This window comes from Toxotes jaculatrix, chromosome 10, assembly GCF_017976425.1.
Source record: "Toxotes jaculatrix isolate fToxJac2 chromosome 10, fToxJac2.pri, whole genome shotgun sequence".
In the NCBI taxonomy this organism is placed as follows: domain Eukaryota; kingdom Metazoa; phylum Chordata; class Actinopteri; family Toxotidae; genus Toxotes; species Toxotes jaculatrix.
The window spans coordinates 8,372,170-8,394,338 of record NC_054403.1 but is presented as its reverse complement, the minus strand read 5'-3'; the positions used below and the strand labels follow the sequence as shown (position 1 = coordinate 8,394,338).

The 22,169-nt window shown below is 43.0% G+C and overlaps 2 protein-coding genes across 4 annotated transcripts; one reads left to right on the top strand and one right to left on the bottom strand.

Annotated features, from left to right (window-relative positions):
• Positions 1–8,478: 8,478 nt before the first annotated feature.
• On the top strand, positions 8,479–15,411 carry LOC121188146 (integral membrane protein 2A-like). Its single transcript, XM_041047728.1, has 6 exons — positions 8,479–8,856; positions 9,293–9,430; positions 11,490–11,675; positions 11,802–11,912; positions 13,464–13,608; positions 14,207–15,411. Exons 1-6 carry the CDS (start codon positions 8,785–8,787, stop codon positions 14,299–14,301), a joined length of 747 nt encoding a protein of 248 aa, XP_040903662.1. The 5' UTR covers positions 8,479–8,784; the 3' UTR covers positions 14,302–15,411.
• Positions 15,412–15,823: 412 nt separating this feature from the next.
• Positions 15,824–21,798, bottom strand: gpr174 (G protein-coupled receptor 174). Of its 3 annotated transcripts, none has more exons than XM_041047726.1 (4): positions 21,563–21,798; positions 21,093–21,337; positions 18,037–18,476; positions 15,824–16,834 (listed from the first exon to the last, which is right to left on the bottom strand). In XM_041047726.1, the coding sequence occupies exons 3-4, from the start codon at positions 18,229–18,231 to the stop codon at positions 16,022–16,024; spliced, it is 1,008 nt and encodes a 335-aa protein (XP_040903660.1). In that variant the 5' UTR covers positions 18,232–18,476; positions 21,093–21,337; positions 21,563–21,798; the 3' UTR covers positions 15,824–16,021. The 3 variants fall into 3 exon arrangements, with proteins under 3 accessions (XP_040903660.1, XP_040903659.1, XP_040903661.1); XM_041047725.1 differs by having other exon boundaries at positions 21,093–21,285; XM_041047727.1 differs by lacking the exons at positions 21,093–21,337; positions 21,563–21,798 and adding an exon at positions 19,020–21,062.
• Between the last annotated feature and the right edge of the window lie 371 nt (positions 21,799–22,169).

Below are 22,169 nucleotides of genomic sequence, written 5' to 3'. Positions count from 1 at the left end.
CCTTTAGTTATCCCTTGCTACTCATCCTCTTCCTATTAAACACATATAGATCTTCATCTGTCCACAGCGCTTTCATGAGGCCTGCTATGAATCTGGCTCTATAGCACATTCATCTCCCTTGTTTGGATAGCTAATTCTTTTTGATGAAAATTGCCTTTTCTCTCTCTGTCTGTCTCTCTCTCTCTTCCTCTCTCTCACCCCCTCTCTCTCTCTGACTGCCAGTAACTGTGTGGTTAATGGTTGCGGTAAAAAGAAACAAAAACAGCCATAATTGATAATGAGAGTCAGACTCTGCATGTGCGGATCTCAGTCGAGCGTCTTTTCTCTCCTCTCCATCTCCTGTTGGTCTCGTCAGCCCCTCGGAGTGACGGCCCAGACAGGCGGCTCTGCCAAGCAGGACTCTGATTGAACAGGGCACCGGGATCCACGGGGGCTTTGGGGAGTTGGGATTTGGGAATAGATCTCTGGGAATGAGAAAATGTTCTTCCCAGAAGGATGTCCAGGGGTGGAAGACTAATCCACTGGGTGTTAGAGTGTAATTTCCTAATACCATAATGTGTAACTAGCACATTGTTTTAGACATTTTGGATAAAATAATGCATGAGAGTGAACAATGCCAGCACCCAACACAAACACACTTTCAGACTGTTAGCTGGCTTAAGTGAGAGTTTGAAATGTGTTGAGGGCTCTTTTTGGTGTTGTTAACATGCATGGTGAGGGGAAGTAGTAATTATTTAGGGGAAAGCCATCGTTCTGTGAGTGCATGTAGTGGGAGGCTGCAGAGGAACCCCACAGTCACACACGTCTTTATCTGTTTTTGTCTCACTGAGCCCAATGATTCTGAACACAAATATTTTTTATCAAAGCCTCGCCTCAGTGGAGGGGAATTATTTTTAGATTGCCCTGATAAATGAGGGGTTTCATATATCTGGATGTGGTCGGAGGGGAAGAAGAGTGAAAATTTAGGAGAAAATAGAGAAAGAGTTAAAAAAAAAAAATCTGGCAGAGCCACAAAAGCTTTTAAAACATGTGAAAAATCAGCAGTTCTTTAACAGTTAGCTTGTCATTTTTATTTGCCTCTTTAGATGGTGGCAGCGATTGTCTTTCAGGCTGTGCCAGCTGGGATCGGCTGCTGGCTGGAAGGCACAGGCCTGGCCCCGGTTAGCACTCTTATTATCATCACCACACACTGTAATTCACATGTCAATCACAGCCCAGAGCAAGCACAAGGCCAAGGGGAGAGGGGCTGGTTAGAAGGGGGCCGCGACTGGGCTGATGGGCCGGGCGGGGCGGGGGCTGAATACTGAATACTTCCAGCCGGCCCTAATCGGACTTTTCATTCCCCCATCTCTGCAGAATGGGCCTGTATAGGGGTGTGATTGGTTAGGCAGTGCTGGCCTGGCTGCTGTAAGAATAGGAGTGACCTCTGAAGAAGGTTAAACTGTCAGAGTTTGGCTGGTCTGGCCTGGCTCGGGTGAGTCCGTAGCCGGGGTAGACAGGATGAACTGAGCGAAGAATGAGAATAGTGGAAATAATGTTAATCCAGCAAGAATTCTATGTTTTTAAGCCAACGGTTACAAAGATGAAAATGTCTGTTCGGGCTGAAGAACAGTGAGTCATATTGTACACGCACAGTTTGGGCAATGAATTTAAGACAAACACTGTGTATCCGCTCCTACTTTGGTTTGAATGAGAGCTGTTTTCGAAGAGATGTCCCTTTGTTTCCGTTTTGTTTCCATGGAAACCATGTGACCTTATCCAGACTGGAGCAGGTTGCGCCAGCTCTTCGTAAATTCAGACCTAGCCCAGTTATGACATGGTGGAGGTTAACTTATCATCAAGTGAAAACGGGTTACACCACACAAACATGTATTAAGCTGTGTTCACGACTGGAAGTATGACGTCAAAATGAGTAGGCAGGTTTCACCTGCATAGTTTGTGGATTTTGTGTACGTGAGAAATGCCTGGATGTGTACTAGATTAGCAAAAATGTCTGAGTGTAGCCTATGAACTTACTGGGCATACTCAACTGCCCCATAATGCATTGCATTAAATTAAATGATGATATAAATTAGGAACATTTTAAATTATGTCTCACAAAAATTGCACAATATAACTGAAATTACAAAACACTGGGCTAAGCTTTGCTAAAAAAAAACAAACCAAAAAAAAAAAAACTTGGTTAATAATCTAGCAACTAATACTAGCTTGAAGCCTCGGTGTGAGAGGAGTAGAAGATCAGAGGCTCGTTCGTGTACTGATTGACAGCTGTGACCTCCTATGCCTGACTTTGGCCTCTCATGATTGGTTAGAAAAGCGAGGCTCACTCAAAAATTTTAGAGGGAAAAATTTCTGCACTGCTGCCAGGCTATTTAGTGAGTCTGGGTCACAGCAGCCTTTATCCACATCATGATATGTTTTGGCGAATATTTCAACTAAAGAATATCAGAAAATAGGTGCACACTGCAGCTTTGATGAAGGACTGGGGGTTAGGTGTTAGGTCTGATGAATCGTTTGACCCCCTGAATTGCAATTTTGGGAAGTTAGACATTTCTACAGACCACACACTGAAGTTTTAATGGTGCAACACAGCTTGGTAAATCTCTAGTTTGAAACCAGCACGTAACAGTTACTTACTAAGAACTTAGGAGGGACTTTACTCTCAAATGTAGTTATGGATTTACAAGTAGCTGGTGGAACCCAACCCAGGCCCCTTCCACTGAATGCCATGACGAGTGATACACTGCGACACGACACCTGTGGACATGAAAATCCACATACATGCTAATAGTTTCTGCCACTGATTGAGGCAAACCTTCAGGAGAAAAATCTGATTCATTTAACGTCTCTTTAATCATATCTGGATGGTCCTCACATGTATAGAAAAGCATTTTCCCTTTTCTGACTTTATCCCCACCCCAAGAGACTTTCTGCAGCCAAGCAGAGACACTATAATTTAAACGCTGCCGAAACGGGAACTCAAAAGACAACATGCTATTTCAATCAAAAGCCCGGTTCTTGCCCCATCATCCTGCCTGCCAAAGCGTGGTGTAACTCACACACACACACACCCACACACACACACACACACACACACACACACACACACACTCACATGCAGAGAGCTCGGCTGCCAACGTGTGGTTTGCATTCACGATGCCTTAATGCCTTGTGGTTAGTGCTCTATCAGGGCCATGAGAAATGATTTATTAGTGGCTCCCGCCTGTATTTATAGATAATGAGCCTCCGTCAGTGTTAATAAAGAGATCCATTCTCAGCGTGGAAACACAGCACCTCTTTAAAGGATTACTGTCACTGCTAAACAATAGCTCGTCCTCCAAAGATAGCCCTGTAGCATGTGTGTTTAGCTGTGTGTCAAAGTGTATTCATGTATGTTGTAGGAGGGTTAGGGTTAAAATAGCGACACACTGGAGCAGGAGAAACAATCCCTCTGTCCTTCTGAACACGGGCTCATTCATTAAATACACGCATTTGTCTTCACACAAAATGACTTTCCCATTATTGTTGTATCCAAACTCTTCAAGTCAAAGCTTTTCAGCCGTCTCTTCAGGCTCTGCACCGATCCATTTTTATAGGAGCTGCTGCTGGCAGCAACTCTTCCTCATTTGCTGTGCCTCAGATGTTGGAGAGGAGCGAAGCAGTATGAATAAGTGTTTCCCTTGTAGGCCTACTTTTGCACTTTTATCTGTCTATGTGTCAGTCATATGTACGTGTGCGTGTGTGTGTGTGTGGTGAAAGAAAGACAGGCAGACACATGAGCACTCTGGCAGTGAAGTGTGTTTGTGTGACATCATTCTGTCTGCCTCTGGTTCCAATCAGCCCATCGTCCCCTGTTAATGACACCTGATAGATTAATGACTGATAAAGAGTGTGTGTGTCTGTGCGTGTGTGCGTGTCTGTGTGTGTTTGGTAGGGGCCCACAGAAAGCCCGCAATCAGTCAGCTCTCAAATTAGCGCTCCATAACTACATCCTGACCAGGGCTTTAGACTTCTGAAGCGCAGGAAAGGCCTTCCAGACAATCAGACACACACACACACACACACACACACACACACACACACACACACACACACACACACACACACACACACACACACACACACACACACACACACACACACACACACAAGGCTATCACTTTCATCCACCGTATATCACATCACATTCATCTTCTCTCTAGCATGGTGAACTTTGACATGGTGAGAAACAGGGGTGGTGTTGGGGATGTCATCAATTTTAGCAGCTTACTCTTATATCCTCCAACCCTCCCCCTCTGTCAAGAATCACACACACAGATACACACACACAGGCACACATGTGCTAATAGTTTCTGTCATCAAGTATCACACACACGTACACACACACACACACGCAGCATTACTATACCAGTACACAATGATGCTTCAGTTTTTTATTTTTAATCAGACATCCCTTATGTGGATTCATTATAGGTTGCTTAATGGTAAATCATTTATTGTTTTATTTTTTAGTAAGAAGCCATTATGCCATTTGGCAATTTGTTTACATTTACACTTTAATTATTCCAATAGCTATAACTTTTTAAAGTGTGCCTTATTAGAAAGTGGTGGAAACATATGGGTTTTTAGTCCCATACTCTGGGACTCTATGCTCTACTCTAATCTATAGTATTTTGGCAGTCGCTGATGAAGGCAAGGGGACGGACAGTTTCCCCATATTAATCCACATATCTGGGATATAAAGCAACAGTCTTACAGTGGCCTCTTCCCTAACTGCTGCAGGCTGCTAACACCTTATTATGGTTGTTTTGGAGATCAGGGAGCAGGGAGGACTGCAGTCAGTCCTCTGCTGTTCCTACCGTACTGTTTCTGCCTGAGTTCAGTATAGAAGCTATAAAGCCTTGAAACAACCTCTGTGTCATAACTTAAGAAAAATACAGATCTGTGTATGGCCCTCCGGTGGAAAGGTGCTCCATGGGGTGTGTGTGTGTGTGTGTGTGTGTATCTGCTCCTCCTGTGAACCTGACAGAGGTGACGTCACTGAATCTGGAAGTGATTCGACCAGGCTATGATGCTATTGGCCACAATTCAGAGGGTGTGTGTGTGCGCGCTCCACCGATGTAAAGTCAACATAGCTGTAGCGCTCTGGAGCAGTCTCATGATGATGAGGTAATTTCCCCAGAGTTTAACCCTCAGGAACATAACAGACATCCGTCTATTTCCATCCCTCCATCCTTCTCTGTACCCTTTCATTCTTTTTCATCTGATTCTTCCACCTTTTCCTTTCTACCTGTGCCAGCTTCTTACCTTGAGTTGTCCTTCATCGCATACATATGTGACCCTCCTTCCAGCCATATCTTGTGTCCTTTCCTTCACTCCTGTGCTTTAAAAATCCTTTCATCCTGTCAGTCTTCTTCTTTTTCTGTCTTTTCACCACCTCGTTGCTGCTTCAGACAGACAGACAGACAGACAGACAGACAGACAGAGACAGACAGACAGACAGACAGACAGACAGACACGATGAACAGACAGTCAGCAACATTAGGTCACAAGTTAGGACACAAACACAAATTCCTCATGAATATTGTCATATAAAACTTAGTGATCTAGCATGTTACATCATCTGTTATTTTAGCCTCGATAAATGACTCAGTAAGTACAGTAAATTTCACTTTCTGTGTAGAACACATGAGAGAGAAAGATTCAAAAAACAGTTTTAATTTAAGATTTACTTTTCAGATTCATATTAACCCAGGAGACAGGTACCAGCTCTTTGTTAGTTCAGACTTTGCCTATAAATGTAATTCCAGTGTTTGCTAAGTGGAGATTTTTATAAATCACTAGTTAAAACTGGTTGAACCACAGAAACTAATTCTCACCAATCTCTAGTAACAACAGGACAATAGTTGCAACTACATATTTACACCCAGTGACTGCCAAAGGTAATATTAACTGTTATAGGGTTCACACAATGACAAAGCTAACTTTAGTTTTAAACTACAGTATATGACCTGTTTAGAGTGAAGACTAAAAGAGGTAAGCTAATATGAAAACACTGTGTAGAAGGTGATTCTTTAATGAGTGACTAACTATAGCTAGCGACAGACAAGTGTGCTTATCAAGCTAAATTTGACTCAATAATGATTTTTATTCTAACAGCACCCCACCCCTAACTCCATCAGTCCCCCCCCCCCCCCCCCCCAGAGCTCCATCAGCATGAAATTATTACATTTTCCTGAGCTGAGCCAAGTTGTGAGGATGAAGAATACGAGACAGGCAGACAGACAGTGCTATGGGAGAGCGAAGGTATCTTTAGAAACTGATACTCACAGGAAAGACTCATTTGTCACCCTTGTCTTCAGAGCCATATGCGATTGCCAAAAGCATGTGTGTGGCGGGATCATGAGAGTGTGATGCACACTGATTTTGAGGGGGAATCTGAAAGAGGCTTTGAAGCAGCATCACTCCTCTCTGCCACATGTCTACCCATGAGATCAGCTCTTTTGTTTCCCTCTTACATTTTCTCCAGCTCCCTCTGCTCGCTCGCTCTTTGACCACTAAATGTTCTCCCACTGGAGGCACATGGTGATTATGGCGGGTCCACATGAAGACATGTCAGTGACGTTATGAAGTACTGAGCAGTGTCTAACTTTTTGGTTCAACGCAGATCTGTGGCCAGCTGTTACCATAGCAGTTTTTTGGGCAGCGTGTGTGTGTCTGTTGTATGTATGGCTTGGGAGCAGCAAAAGGGACAAAGTCATTTGTCACTTGTGGCTTCACATGTCTGGTATTGAAATTGATGACAAATCTATGAGGTGTGTGTGTGTGTGTGAGTGTGTGTGTGTGTGTGTTCATATTTGTTGGCTAGCAAGTGGGTGATGTCATGCATGAGAGCTTCTTTTTCTCACACTTTATGAAGCCAGCTATGCCCCTGCAGACTTTCACAGTTTGCTGACATTGCAGGCCGCGAGTGTGCGTTTGTGTACACACGTGCATGTGTGTAGCGCGTGTATTTTTATTGCTTTTATTGGACGCTTGCTGCAGACCACAAGGAAGCATTGGCACTGAAACTCCATCATACACGCCTGCCATCCACCATTATGACGCCCGCTGCTGCCTCTGTGTTCCTGTGCACAATAACATGGGTGCCCATTTGTGTATGTTTTGCTTTTTTTTTTTTTTTTCAGTCTGGGAGGCACAGAAATTCTACCTAGCAAGCGTGCTAGAAAGTTTGAGATGTAAACTGGATAGACGGCGAGTTTAATCCACCGTTAATCAACTCCTCGGAAAACTCACTCAAGCATCAGACACTGCAGATTGCTCTGCCTCTCCCTGTAACTCCCTCTCTGTGTTTTTCCTAGTCATCACTTTACCCTCCCCCTGAATCACTCCATTTCACCCCCCCACCTGCCTCCACGCTTCTTTCCCCAAACATCCCTTGTTTCCCTCAGAGTGCGGTCGCCTCCTCGCTCCCTCCTCTGCTTTTTTCTCTCTCTCTCTCTTCTTCTGTTGTGTGCGATGCCGAGAAGCCCTCAGGATTAAATCTAAGTCTTTTGTTTATCATCTCAGCTATTGCTGCTAATGCTGGCTCTCCCTCTCTTTTGCAGCATGTATGTGCGTGTGTGTCCACGCATGCATGTGTGGGCAAGCTCTCAGATCAAACGCAGCGTAAGACGAGCCCATAAACAAGCCTTCAGGACCACTTAGGGTTTTCAGGGAGAGTCAGTGTTCGGGGGGGTGCACAGAGGGGGAGTTAGGTACAGAAATCAGCTGCGCTGTTTATGTACCTTTCAGTGGTGATTACCGGTCCAATCTGTCTGTTTAACAGAGGAAATATCATAGCCTGGCAGTGTGTGTTTGTGAGACTGGGAGATGCATGTGGTACAGTTGCAGTGCAGAGGGCTGGAGAGATGCCACGGAGTTGCGTGGAATTAGAGCGCTGGTGCAGCAGTAAGTGTTTATTTACTCATACGCACAACCCTGAGTCAAGAGAGTGAAAGCAGAGGAAGCAGAGGACCACCACAGACCAGGGAGAGAGGGAGGGAGGGAGGGAGGACTGAGGATATGTGTCAGACATACTGTATAGCCTTGGCACTGGCCTGTGTTTCCACACACAGCAGTGAAGGCCGCGTGTGTGTCAGTGTGAGTGGGCAGACGCACTGGCAGGTAGGACCCAGCATGCAGGAGGGAATTTATTTACAGAGTGGCATATTCACAGAGATGAATAGGCCACATTATGTACTCAAAATATGATTTTCATTACATTACAGAGCGGTCAGTGCAACACTGAGTCATTTTCATGTCATGTCATGTACTGTACAGAATATAGACGTTACACGAAGACAGGTTTAACTGAAAGTGTAAATAGTTCAATGAGAGGGGTTTTCATCAGAGGAACATGTGGTTAGTTCCCAACTGCGGCCACTAGATGGCGCCAAATATAGAGAAATTAACTCTGAGTGGAGTATATGCAATAAACAGGGCAGTAAATGGTTTCGGTGGTCGCTGTGAAGCCAGGAATAATAGCCGTGAAATTAACCTAAGCGTGAGCTGCTTTTCTGTGTCATGTAGTTTGAGTTTGAAGCAGATTTTCCGGTTTGTCTCTCGGATGCCATCTTAATCCCCCTCCAGTCACCGGAAGTGCTAGATAAAGCCGAGGTTGCAAAGTGCGTCACAGCGCGGAGCTGCGGAGAATAAACGGAGCCTTGCTTTGCAGCCCAGCGCCGACATCCTCCGCTTTTCTCTGTGCACAAGAAGCCCCGGGCTCACGTTTGACAAACCACCATGGTGAAGATTGCTTTCAACTCTGCTCTGGCGCAGAAGGCGCTGGGCAAAGAGGTGCCAACCGCTGTGAAGGTGAGCTAGCGAGCTTCAGTTAAAGTGAGCCCGGTTTTTTTTTTTCTTTCTCAGCCTGGTGGCAGGCCTGCACCGGCCGCAGACAGATAGCTGTGACCGCCGACTTAATCCGTAGACATTTTCATAGGGTCTCTATGTATGCTCATCTTTATTGCATGTATAATATTTAGAGGGTTGTAGTATCTTTCGCATAATGCATAATGTATGGAGAGCCATATTGCACCTGATGCAGCACACGGTGGGACCGCCCATCTTCCGACCAGCTGTTCTGCAGAGGCCAAAGATTCAGTGGGATTATAGGATTCCTGAGTCAAAGCTCCATATGTACATTGATTGTTGATATTCAGTGCATACATTATTATAATTATTCACTTGCTGACAGTGTTATATGTGTGTGTGTGTGTGTGTGTGTGTGTGTGTGCGTGCTTGTGTTTAGGATCCTGAGCTGGCCTCTGCTCCTGCTGGGAACGAGGGCTCCACAGGTCGCTGTCTGCTCACTCTGCTGGGAATCGCCTTCATCCTCAGTGGGCTGATCGTGGGGGGAGCATGTCTCTATCGATATTTCACCCCAAAGGTGCAGTAGTGTGTGTGTGTGTGTTGGCTTGTGCTTGTGCATAATTGTTATGATAACCGGTTATATTAGTCTTCTCATTATTATTTGGATGTTCTGTGATGTTTAAAGGTTTTACTGTTGAAGACTCCCTGGGGCAATTACAATAACTGGGTCCTTTTTATCTGACATGTGTAAACTTTGTCAAATAGCCACACCCCGTTTGCCACAGGGAGTGTGATGTGACCCACTGTACTGGTTACACAATTAGACAGCCTCTGTACAGGCTGTACAGCTTACATTTGCTATTTTAACATCACAAAATTTTTAATCTGCGTTTCGGTTGGTATCAGAAAACACAGAGATGATAATCAGGGACTGCACATGCCAGAATTTTCCATTTAAGTAATTGCAGCAATTTGGAAAAATTGAGTGTCCTAGTGGTTAAGATCAACATGTCATGTACAGTCATTGTGATGTCCAGGGTTTGATTGCAGCTTTTTTTTTTTCATACATATTATACCCGCTCACTCTCATCCTGTGCTTTGTCTCTATCTGCACTGTCACTGTCCAATAAAGACAAAATGCCAAAATATAATCTTTCAAAAATGTCACTTTGAGGGGAGAGAGAGGGGAAGTGTAATCTGGTTTTGGGCTGCTTGTGACTGCTGATGGGACACTCTTTCCTCGGTGGGAAACAAGAGTGCTGACTCTTGCCTACTTCTGTCTTCAGAGGAAGTGCAGACTTCACCTATTTGAATTTTGCTGTGTTGTCAGGGGGATGGTCCCACGTTCACTGTAGCCTCTCTGTGCTCACAGGGGTTTTTCTCTTATGCAAATGAAGCAAAGAATAACACGTCTTATTGAAGTGTTCACACAACGCATAAACACCTCTTAGTTCAAATGAATTTCAGCGTTGTTATGGAGATTCATCTGACATGCATAAAAATTAAAGACTCAACATTCCTCTCGACTCTTCCTAACTGCGTTATCTTGTTAAAGCAACAGGTTCCTATAAGGAGCCATTTTGTTTTTTACCTTATCAGTTGTTTTCTCACATGTAAAGTATAAAATTCTAATTAGACAAAGGTTTTTTTGTCATAAAACAATACATACATTGCATTCTTGCCAAAATATTTACACAGGTGCACATAAAAAAAGCACAGTAGAATATTACAACAAACTTCAGTATCCATTTCTGTCTTGTAGTGGCTGAAAATGTTTTAATGCTGCTCTAAGCCTCGTTATCACTGCTTCTTTAGTCCTGTCTATGTCGTGTGTCATAATTGAAAGTCTTAAAGAACCGTTTTCCTTTTGTGAGCAGACTGGACTGTACTGGGCCCAAATGAAACCCAACATGTGCTTTGGCTCCCCCTGGCAGCCACAAGCTGCTGCAGTATGTTGTGTCTTCAGTAAGGCTGCTGATTGAGAGAGTGGCAGAGCAAACTGGTTGGCACTGCAGAGAAACCGCTGCCTGCGTAGATTTAGGCATTTGTGGTCGCAGAGTGAGAGATTGACTCTACAACTAACAATAACAAAGTACACCGGTTGCAGGTGTTGTTTTTGCTCATGTGTATTCTTGGTCAAATGTTAAAGTTTGATACCTCCCCGGTGTATTTCTTGTGCAGGTTCATGCTTATTTTCTGAAGGTTGAAATACAAACAGAAAAGTGGATAAAGTGGAGACATTGAAAGTAGTAAAAAAAAAATTTAATGACAAAGAAAAGTGATTTCAGAATCAGAATCAGATTTATTGGCCGAGTTTGTACATACAAACAAGGAATTTGACTCCGGTTTTTCTTCCTCTCTTGCGGTACAACAACAAAAACAACAACAACAACAACAACACACAACCGACGGAACACTAATGGTGCAAAAATGGGACAGTCTGAATGTGGGTAGTGCAATTTGTCCAGAATATAACTATATAACTATTTACATATATATAAATATATATTCAGACTACTAAAAATATATATCCAGGCTATTGAGTGAAATAGTCCAGGTCATAGTGCAAAAAAAGAGACGGTGAAATGAGGTAGTGGAAAATGTGCAAAGAAATTTTAATCCACTGTCTCCTTCAGAGGCTGTATCATGGTGCCATGCAGTTCAATGACGTGTCGGCCGGAGCTGGAGGAGAGAGCCAGCCTTACTACCTGCCTCGGGTGGAGGAGGAGGTGGAAATCTCTGACAACATGGCCGTCATCAGCGTCCCCCCACCCCGCTTCAGACCTGGAGACCCTGCTTACATCCTCCATGACTTCAACAGGGTGAGGATAAGGAAAAGTCACACACTAACAGTACTGTAGATGCTTGTGCACCTACTGTTAATGTGGTTTAAATTCCTGATTATTTATATATATATGTGTGTGTTTACGTTTGGTGTGTGAAAGTAGAAGCTGACGGCTTATCTGGACCTGACTCTGAGGACCTGCTTTGTGATTCCTCTGAACACCTCAGTGGTGCTCCCCCCTCAGGACCTGATCGACCTCTTCTCACAGCTGATGGTGAGTGGTGATCAGCTTGTGTCCTCAGGGCGCAGACAGGATCTGAGAATGCAGCTGCAGATGTAAGAGACCTAACGAGCGAACGAATCCCGTTTGCTCGCAGGGTGAGTGAGTGAATCCCTGTGTGTGAAAAATGAACTGATTGTTCCAGAAAGTGAGTCAGTTCAGATCATTCACCCCAAAGATTTGGTGTTTTGAAAGAATCGTCCACAAACAACACTCCAGTCACACAGTACTCTCACATCACTTTCCCATATCCCAGACACTCTGGGAGATCAGTAACTGTATGAATCAGACTGAGTAAACAGCACCAGAATTTGTTTCTGCCATGTTTTTCTTCCCTTTCATTGTCTTTAGACGTGTGACATGGAAAAGGTATCAGTAGAATATTAACTGAAACTATAGTAGAAGGCTTTAAATGCATTTTTAGTGTTATCTTTTCATTTCTAAATCAAAAGCCAAAGCTGTGTCCCAAGTCCATACTACACATTACTATACTGTTTTAAAAGTTAGTTTACAGAAATGTCAACATACTTCAGCTTTTTATACTGACAGGAAATTATTCAAATTTGACACAGGATGTGAATCAAACTGCGACTTTGGAAAACGTCTACCAGTTATTCACCAACGCCCACTCTCTAATTGTCTTCCAACTGTGAGTTACTCCTCCAGCACACTGATAATAATCAACCCTATTTACACTCTGTGCTTTGAGTGTGTGTTATTTTATCACTTTTCTAGTGTGCATTTAGCTCAGCAGTGCTAAATGCTAAAGTCAGTGTGCTAACATGCTAATGTTCAGCATGTGCAATGTTTTTCGTGTTCGCAGTTAGTTTAGCGTGTTAGCACACCAACATAAATGTTGTGACATTTGCCAGTGAGCACTAAACACAACCTGCAGCTGGTGCTGATGGGAATACGTCGTATGTTTCACAGGCACCAGTCTTTGTGCCACCAACATCACATCTTATGATGTGATGTTGGTGCCAAATGAAATGCTAAGACATCCAGTTATAATGTTCACAATAGTGTTCACAATATACACAAACACGACATGGTGGTGGAGTGACCAACACAGGTCTGCCTACAAATTGATCAGATTTTTAACAAAATTTTGAACATAAACGTATTTCTTGATATCAGAATTTTATTCACATGTGGCTGACGCAGTGCTTCCTCAATTCAGAGTTTTTCATCTACATTATTGTTTTATAGTTTTGTTGAGAGTGGAAAGCGGTCAGCAAGTTTTAAAAAAAAATTATCAGTCTCGGGACTTTAGGCACTAAACGTTTACTTGGTTTTAAAAAAATATTTTCACATTTGTATTTGGTAGGTGGAGGTGCAGTTTGTGAACTTCATTATCCAGTGTGAAAGCATATGACAAAATGCAGAAGTTAGAGATGATTCATTTATTACACAAAGTCCTTCCCTCTCTTAGTTTTCACACTTGGCTGCAGCTGTTTTCACTAATCTGCTTTTCTCTTCATGAGCTATAAAAGTAGTTTAAAAATGTCGTATAATTCTTTCACGATCCGTTCTTTTTGTCCCCAGTCTGGCTCTTACCGCAGCTACCTGGTGCATGAGGATCTGGTGGTGACTGAGCGTATTGATGATATCAAACCTCTGGGCTTCTACATCCGCCGTCTGTGTGATGGAAAGGAAACATACAGAATGCAGCGCCGTGCCAGCCTGCCAGGTATGGATGAAGTGAACCGCTAAAGCGGCCATTTTGTCATGTTGGTTAAGTTTCGTTCACATTTGAAACGAAGCAGCATGTAACCAACATCTAAATAAAATCCATCATTAATAAAAGTAGTGTAGCTAATTTAAAAGAGACAGTCCTTCACTGTCATTTGAACCACAACATGGAGTAACCTGCAGAGTAATTCTAAAATGGATTAAAAAACAATCTAATATGTTTTTTCATGTCATATTCAGATAACGCCTAGACTGTAGTGAAGAGTGTTATGTAATGTTATGAATGACGTCAATATCAAGAGAGGTTTTCCTGGGAACCGTGCCTCACACGTGGCAAATAAACTTTAAATGAGGTGCCACCGCAGTGAGGTGTGAGTGGCTTGTGAGATGAGAACGTCTGATGCAGCCTGTGTTCCTGCTCTGACCAGTTGACACAGGCTCGTAAATGAAAACCAACACGTTCTGGTTTTCACGCCCACGCAAGTGCAAGCAGTGCGTCCCTGGTGTGACCGACAACTCGGTCAACAGTTTCTGAAAATGTATCAAACATTCAGTCACTGGAATATTTAATGCTTGTGTATCTCTACATACGTCAGGTGGAGGCATCCAGAAGCGCTCTGCAGACGAATGTTTCACCATCCACCACTTTGAGAACAAGTTTGTGACGGAGACCAGGATCTGCAAGGCTTGATGGGAAAGCATGAGGATAGATCAGAGAGAGAGAGAGAGAATGATAGAGAGCACCAGAGTGACTGAGACAAAGAGTGGGTGGGAGTGGGCGCGGGAGGGAACTCCTTTCAGCAGAAAGTTGCTTTTGTATAAATCTCTAACTCTGGTTTTTGCTTCCCCAGCTTTAACCCCAGTGATAAGTGAATTTAAGTTACAGCGTTATAGCCTAAACCCCCCCCCATCCCACCCCCTCCTCTGCTGCATTCCCTTAGACCTATATAGGTCATAGCTCTCGCTCTTGCGCAAGTATTCACTAGCTAGTGTTGTACTGATAAGCTGCGTCAGCCTGCTAAACATATAACTAAGTTTCATTTGTTATGTTGCTTTTACTTCTGTTGCTGTAACTCCTGCAGACTAATCTTATTGTTGTTACTACTGCTACTGAATATCCTAGTGATACTGAGAAGTCATTCATATCAGACCTGTCTGTGTATCAGCCTACTGTTCCCACTCTTAATGGGGTTTATAGATCAGCCATGATAAGATATACTGTATGTTATAGTGTGAAATAGCACAAGTCACCCTGGAGAGGTATGGTACTATACCGATACAGTGCACGTGTAACGTGTTTGTCGTAGTCTGTCGTATGGATGGTAGCAGAGTTGCACAAGCCCAGAGCTCTCAGTCAACACTTTGTAGATATTTCCCAGAGTGCCCTGCTGCTCCCAGAGGCCTCTACTGTGTCCTGGTGTGTGATGATTTCATGTAAACCTGACGGCGAACAGTCTAGCACCCTATATGACCAGTGTTTGTGTTTGTGTAGAAACCTCATTTGTGTCAATGGAACTTGGAGGATGGTTGATAAGCTAAAGGGAAATTCCACCAAATTTAACACTAGTTTTTGAACTCTTATTTATAAACATGTAGTCAGTCCCGTAACATGGAGTTATCCTTACAGAGAGAGAAAGAAGTACGTTCCTGTAGGTTTAGCATTTTATATATATATTTAAAATTGTCACAGGAACAAATTATCCACATCGGTTTGTTTATTTGATTTTTGAAAGTCCTTGCTTGTATGAAGTATGGAGAACAAAAAAAAAAGTATTTTTGCCAAATAAATTCATTTTCAGTGGTTTCCCATGCAAAGTCTGCACAGAAAGACAATCAGACATGAAGTGTGCTTGTAAAAATGTTTGTCTCAGCTTTTTAACTGAATACTACAAGATTAGATAAAAACCAATGTTGTGTGCAGCTACTGAACTTCACTTTGTTGTTGAATAAAGTTGCATATCTTTACCTACTGAACAATCTGGGGGTATGTTTTTTTATCATTGTGCCGATGAAAGCAGCATTCAGAAAGCCAGCGCTCCCCCTTTTATTATCCTCTGCAAACCGTTAGCTTATCTTTAAACTGGGTTTAGAGGGAAAAGTGTAGCTGTGGAAGGGGTTTTCCTGTGTTCTGTATTTCCTGATTCTTATTAGAGATGTGGGCACGTTCACCCTTCATAAGAGGAACAGCTCACTCTTCACCAGGGCCGTACAAATTTAGAAAGAACACACTAAGCTTTTTATTGAAAAATAAATAGGAAAAAAAAATTCACATTTTGAAAACTCGCTCCCAGTTTTTCACATACTGGTAAAATCATATTTCCGTAGTTTATAGGAATGCATAGAATGCATGTGAGGGTTTAGTGGCTGAAATGAAACAGTTGGTCCTTCAACATGAGTGCTCAGACTGTAGTCTAGTCATCCTCTGCCTCCTCTCTTCCAGTTATGCAGGACAGACGCCTGCTGAAAGTCATGCTCTCTGGTATCTCTGGCTTACTCAGTCGCCTCCAGAATTCATCAGTTGTGAAATAGTACATAAGTGGGTCCAGGCTGCAGTTCAGGCTGGCCAGACAGAGCGTGACGGGGTGACTCTGCAGAATCAGGCCCCTCAGGGCACAGTTGCGGAGAGCGTTGGCTTTGACCAAGAAGTCCAGGGGCATGGTGATGTGGTAAGGAGCAAAGCACAATAAGAAGACCACAGCACAGCTTAGCACCATTCTTAATGCCCTCCGCTTCTCCCCTCGGTCATGAATTGCCCCCAGCTCCCGAAGGCTCCCAGCAGTTAGACAGGCGCAGGCTAACACCAGGACGAGGGGGATGATGAAGCCCACCAGCTCAGCTATGATCAGTAGGATCCAGGCTGCTGGAGTACTGACAGGCCTCATGGGCAGCTCCGAGAAACACACCAGGTCCTGGCTGCTGAGGGAGCTGCCCGTGGTGTGTGACTGGTTGCTGGAATTGTTCCTCAGCAGAGGAAACGGCAGACAGGCCAGACAGACGAACAGCCAGCCGAGGGCACATATGAAGAAGTCCCCCTTTCGCTTGGATGAGTTGTACCTTAGGGGACGGATGATGAGCTCACAGCGACGCACGCTGACACACACCAGGAAGTAGATGGAGGCATACATGTTGACGTACTTGAGGTAGAAGCAGATCATGCAGAGAGGATGACCAAAGGGCCAGGTGTTGTTCAGGTAATAGTAGATCCGCAGAGGCAGAGAGAGCACCTGAGGAGAGCAGAGAGTCAGGATAAAAGTCAGGAAAAGTCAGGAAAAAATAATAATAAACAACAATTTTGATTATTAATTGTTTGAAGGATTAGTTCACATTGTTTAAAGTCTGTTTTATTCATCCTGTCCCCAGATGTAAGTAATATAATATTATCTTTGGCTGAACTTTAAAATGCATTTTTGCTTCAGTTTCTCAAAAGGGAGGAATTTTGCTTGTTTTGTTTCTTCACAAAACACTGGATTCTAGAAAAATAACCTGGCATTTTATAAAACAATCAATAAATGATGTATAACATACTGTAACACACTTTAATATAGTTGTAAGCTTCCAAGCTAATAATATTATAAGCTAATAAGTTTATTGATGTATTTTTTACCTATAAAGCATCCTGACTGGTGTATGAACAAAGGCAGTGTTCTAATCATATAAAATATGTATTTGTATTTTATATTAACATGAGATATGACTCTATTGTTTATTATAGTCAATGATTATATGGACTAATGAAGCATGTATAGTAATGTATTAATGAGTACTTCATCCTCCATGACAACTGAACAAATTCCACGCACTGTTGAAGGCAACAAGATGTGGCTGAAAGCTCTGTAAGAAATCTTGATGTTTTTGTTGTTGTTTGTTTGTTTTAGTCAAACTGAGGCCAAGAATGAACTTTCAAGCTCAAAATGTCTTGTTTTACTTCCAGCCCGAGAGAATTTCAGTCAACAGCAAATAGGAGTGATAAATAATTAACTCGAGCCAAATTAGGCTCAATGAGATGAGACAGACAAAGACACAGATACACGTACATAACTACAGTTGTATGCAAAAGTTCACACAGAGGCAGAGGTCAACTTGGTGATGAGGTCAAAGATAACACTTCCTTATAACTACTCATGTTTGTGCTGCAACGCTGCACAAACAGATGCAAAAGGTGCACCACCACAACCTGAAATCACTTTGATATCTTTTTATAGCCTGTGAGCTTACATTCACTTTCAGATCCTCAGACAGTTGCTTGGTTGGTTGGTTGGTGGCTGTTGACTGATGATGATTCTTGACTTGCCTTATAAATCCTAACAGGTTAATGAAGTTCTGAGTGTTTTACAAGTACACTGGTGCCCAACCTTTTGCAAACAACTTTATGGAAGTAATTGTACGAATAAAAAATTAGTACAAATAGACATGGAAGGAGTTTTACCTGCAGCAGGTCGGCCACAGCCAGGTTCATCATGAACACCACGGCCTTCTTGGTTTCCCTGACATAGACCCTGAACACCCAGAGTGCCAGCACATTACCCAGCAGGCCAGGTGCTAAGATCACGCTGTACACCACTGCATACACATGGTGCTGGTACGTGCGAAGCTCATCAGTGTTATTACAGCTTTCATTCATCTTAAGCCAAGACCTGTTTACTGGTGTTAAGACAAGCTGCCTTGTGAACCAACAGGAAGCCTGTATCAGGAAAGCTGCTTGTAGTTTGGTGATGGATTTATCTGAGTGTCCATGTCCATCATGGCGAGGAGGAGTTCATTCTGCGTCTATAGTCCTGTTCTCTGCTGCGTCCCGAAGCAAAATAATGTCTTTTATTGATATTTGTGTCCAGTGTTGATCAGTATCTGTCCCAAGAATGTAGCGTCCTGGTGGAGGAGAGAGAAATGGGTCAATTAAGGACATTTCTAGTCAGATGTGCAAAATCGTGCCCAAAAGCCACAAAGCAGAGAAAAGAGCAGTAGCATGACTGTCTGAATGTTGGCCACAAAGTCACCTCACATGAAGACAGCTCGTGTCTGTGTGGCTTTCCTCCCACAGCACAAAAACAAGAAGGATAAAAGAATCGCAGAGTACATGCTGGGACAGAAACCAGGTGGCTCCGAAAACAAGACGATATTTGTGTCACTGTAAATCATCCTCATATGGCAGTATGTTTTGCATGTTGCATGACAGCTATCAGGTATAGTGATAGGACACATATCACACTGTACAGAACTCAGTTACACACAGGCATGCAAACACGCACACACACACACACTCTTGTCAGTCACAACCTCAACTTGTTGCACTGTGTGTTAACAGTGCATATCATAATAAATAAATTTGCATGAAGTCGCAACTTGCTGCAGAGGCAGTTACAGTAAATATGCAAACCGACAGAGAAGTTGAGACAGCTCTCTCCCACGTACCACTCGGTGTTCAGCATCTCCACCTGCTTGGTAACAAAAAGCAAGCGTGAAAAGCCTCGGAGCGAAGCACCAGTGAAACGAGTGCGGTTTGCACGTCAGACCAGGCGGGTGGTTAACAGGTCAGACCAAGACAAACCTGCCTTCACTCAGACCACCTAGACATGAGGAACAACTCAGTTTTTAGCAAATCCTGTTTCACAAGAAGTGACACATGTTTTCTTAACACATCCAGCAGCACAAAATAAAACCACTTAGAGAAGATTTTAAAGGTTCTAGGTAACCCTAAACTAGGTTTAACCTCAAATGGAAACACACACTAATGCTTGGAACTTCCAGCTTGTAGGTTTCATACTCCCACGGCTGTACAATTGGTTTACGCAGGTTCAGTATGGGTAAACTTACTTTTTGCTACAACCCAGATAAAATAATTGAGAATATACAATGTGAGCCCTGAAGATTCACCCTGCTTTTGATGCTGTTTTATCTCTTGTAGTATGTAATCTGACTTTGGTGAATTGATTCAACTTGCTGCTCATGACTTCATGCTTTTTGAGGACATGTCCAAAAATTCTCTAGGACAATTTTGAGATCCGGGGGAGAGGCAAATAGAGTTTTATGTCTTCCAGTAAATGACTTAATATAACTGATTATAACTCCAGAGTTGCTGTAATATTTTAAGAACTAGCATGTTACTGCTTGAGGAAGTTTGAACTGTTTTACATTTAATGTAATCGTTGGAGGATGTGGTCAAAACATTGTCTGGTCTCTAACTGTTTTTAGAGAGAAAGAGAAATGACATTGGCTATACTCAAGACTTATGATTATCTATGTCCTTATGAACCTTGTGCTTTAGTAGACTAAAGCACAAGGTTTGGAAATTGTGCTTTAGTAGAGTTATACTGAAGTATTAGCAACAAAATGTGCCGAAGTATGAAGTAAAAGTAGTCATTCTGCAGAGTAATGGAGTAGGACGGTACATGACAACACTAGACTGTTGATACTGATGAATCAGTGCGTGCACAGCTTTTCTGCTCCTGTTGCTGGTAGCCTAACAACTTAGCTTACCTAACAACAGGTCAGTCTGCTGGTTTCTGCACTCGGGGTTGGGCCCTTGCAAAGGGAAACAGGATGTATTTAAGGGGAGTGAGATGATTGAGTCTGATTTTTCTCAGTCTTTGCCTTTTTTAGTAAACGGTTATATAAATGGGACCAAATGAGAAGTTTAGAGGAGAATGCAGTCTCCGGTTGGGACCAGTGCCACAACGGACCCCAGATCTATTTCCACATTCCACTTGATAACAGTGCAGAAGCCAAAAAAGTTGGTAACCATTGGTTTAATCTTGAAAATGTATTGCTTTGTTCAAGTTAATCATATACTGAAATCTTAATCAGAAGAGTAACTGTGGCAGGAACATTGATGCAGTGGTTTAAAAAGTACAATGCTGGCCTCTGAAATCCAGTGGAATAGAAATGTGAAGTTGCATAAAATGGGAAGTACAAAACTGTTCTTGAGTACAGTACTAGAGTAAATGTACTTTCCACCGCCGTTTCCCAGCAGGGACGTGAACAAGCAGAGGAATTTTGGAAAAGTAAAGAGGGGATTTCATCCAGTTTGGAACCGGTACAGCTCTGCTTTAAGTGAGAGAAACTCCTCCACAGCACTCTGGCCTCTCTGACTTCCTTTTATCCAGCTTCACGGCGTCCAGAAAGACATCCCAGTGGACTCTCAGTCCCTGGACTTCCTTTTACATTAATTCGCCTTTGACCCAAGTGTGCTGTCTAGAGTGATTCTTTTCTCATTACTGTTACCTCTGCATGTACAGTGTGGTGCTGTCAGAGCTGTCTGTATGATCACAAAGGACTTCTTATTCATGACCAATCAGATCTGCAGTCTCATTTCCTCCTTGTTGATCTTGGCAGTGAACTTAACAGTGTTGTCTTACTGTGAGAGAAATGATGTCACGTCACCGTATCTTGTTGATATTTGGGTATATCCAGGTGATATGTAAGTGTTTGAGGTTTTTGAATTGTCATATGAAATTTCTCAGTTTCAGAAAAGAGTTGCACCCCTACCTTAGGATTCAGCGGCGTTATTCCTCAGATCTTGCCAGTGGAAACACATTCTTTTATCCGCTGTGATTCATCTCTCTGTGGGTTGTTGGCGCGTTAAAGCTTTTCCACTCGACAGACACGACATCACGACATCTGGCCTCGTGTATCAGCACCCAAAATGTTGGCGGTGGGCACCCAGGTCCTTCCACATGTGCTGCTCCAACACAGAAAGCATGCCATGATCCCCCCATCCCAGATACTGTTCCCTTATATGAACACATAGAGGAACACACTGACACCATGGCAGTGGCCTACACACACATACACACACACCTACACACACACACACACATTACAGACATTCCACACATTGGAGAAACATATGAGATCCCCCGTGAGGCATGACACCACACTGAAAGCATCCAGCCTCTCACACAAGAGCTCACACTCACTGTTTTTTAATAGAGTTTATAAGATTGATAGTAACTCACCTCTGTCCTCAAACTTGAAGTCGCATCGCATCAAAAAGCAGAAGGGTGAAGAATCAGCCAACACACATGCTGCAGCCCCCTCCCTACCAGAGAACTGTTGACTGTGTCTGTCCCGCCCTCTCTTTCTCTCTCTCTCTCTCTCTCTCTATCTGTTTTTCTGCCTCATTTGTTGTTTCTTCTGTCTTTTTCTTCTCTTATGTTATTTCCTGTTTTGATTTCTCCCCCGTGTTCTTTCTGTATCTCTATCTCCCTCTTTCTTTCTGTGTCGCTCCTCTATGCTGGGAGTTTTACCACACATAGCGCTTCCTGTGAGTTTAGGGGTGTGGTTTACAAGAATGTTTGACACTACAGCTTCTGCAATCACACTCATCACCACTGATCACCACTTTTTTTCCTTGTGGATCACGTCTATCTGCCATGTGTCTCCTTTTGATGTTGAAACAAAATATTATAACATGTCAGCACAGAGAAACAGTACTAAAACCAGAAACCCAATTGTTTGTTTTTGTTTTTGTCCTGTTTGAAACTGCTTTTGATTTCTTTGTTTTACACATTTCACGACATGATGCTTTTGATAACTGAATACCAGATACCGGAGTGTGATGAG

Excerpts from the sequence above, each read along its gene's own strand:
- LOC121188146 (XM_041047728.1), top strand. The coding sequence starts at position 8,785 with ATGGTGAAGATTGCTTTCAACTCTGCTCTGGCGCAGAAGGCGCTGGGC. Across the intron at positions 11,676-11,801 it reads TCCTCCATGACTTCAACAGG|AAGCTGACGGCTTATCTGGA; the intron begins GTGAGGATAAGG and ends GTGTGAAAGTAG. Across the intron at positions 13,609-14,206 it reads GCGCCGTGCCAGCCTGCCAG|GTGGAGGCATCCAGAAGCGC; the intron begins GTATGGATGAAG and ends TACATACGTCAG.
- gpr174 (XM_041047726.1), bottom strand. The coding sequence starts at position 18,231 with ATGAATGAAAGCTGTAATAACACTGATGAGCTTCGCACGTACCAGCAC. Across the intron at positions 16,835-18,036 it reads CTGTGGCCGACCTGCTGCAG|GTGCTCTCTCTGCCTCTGCG; the intron begins GTAAAACTCCTT and ends TGCTCTCCTCAG.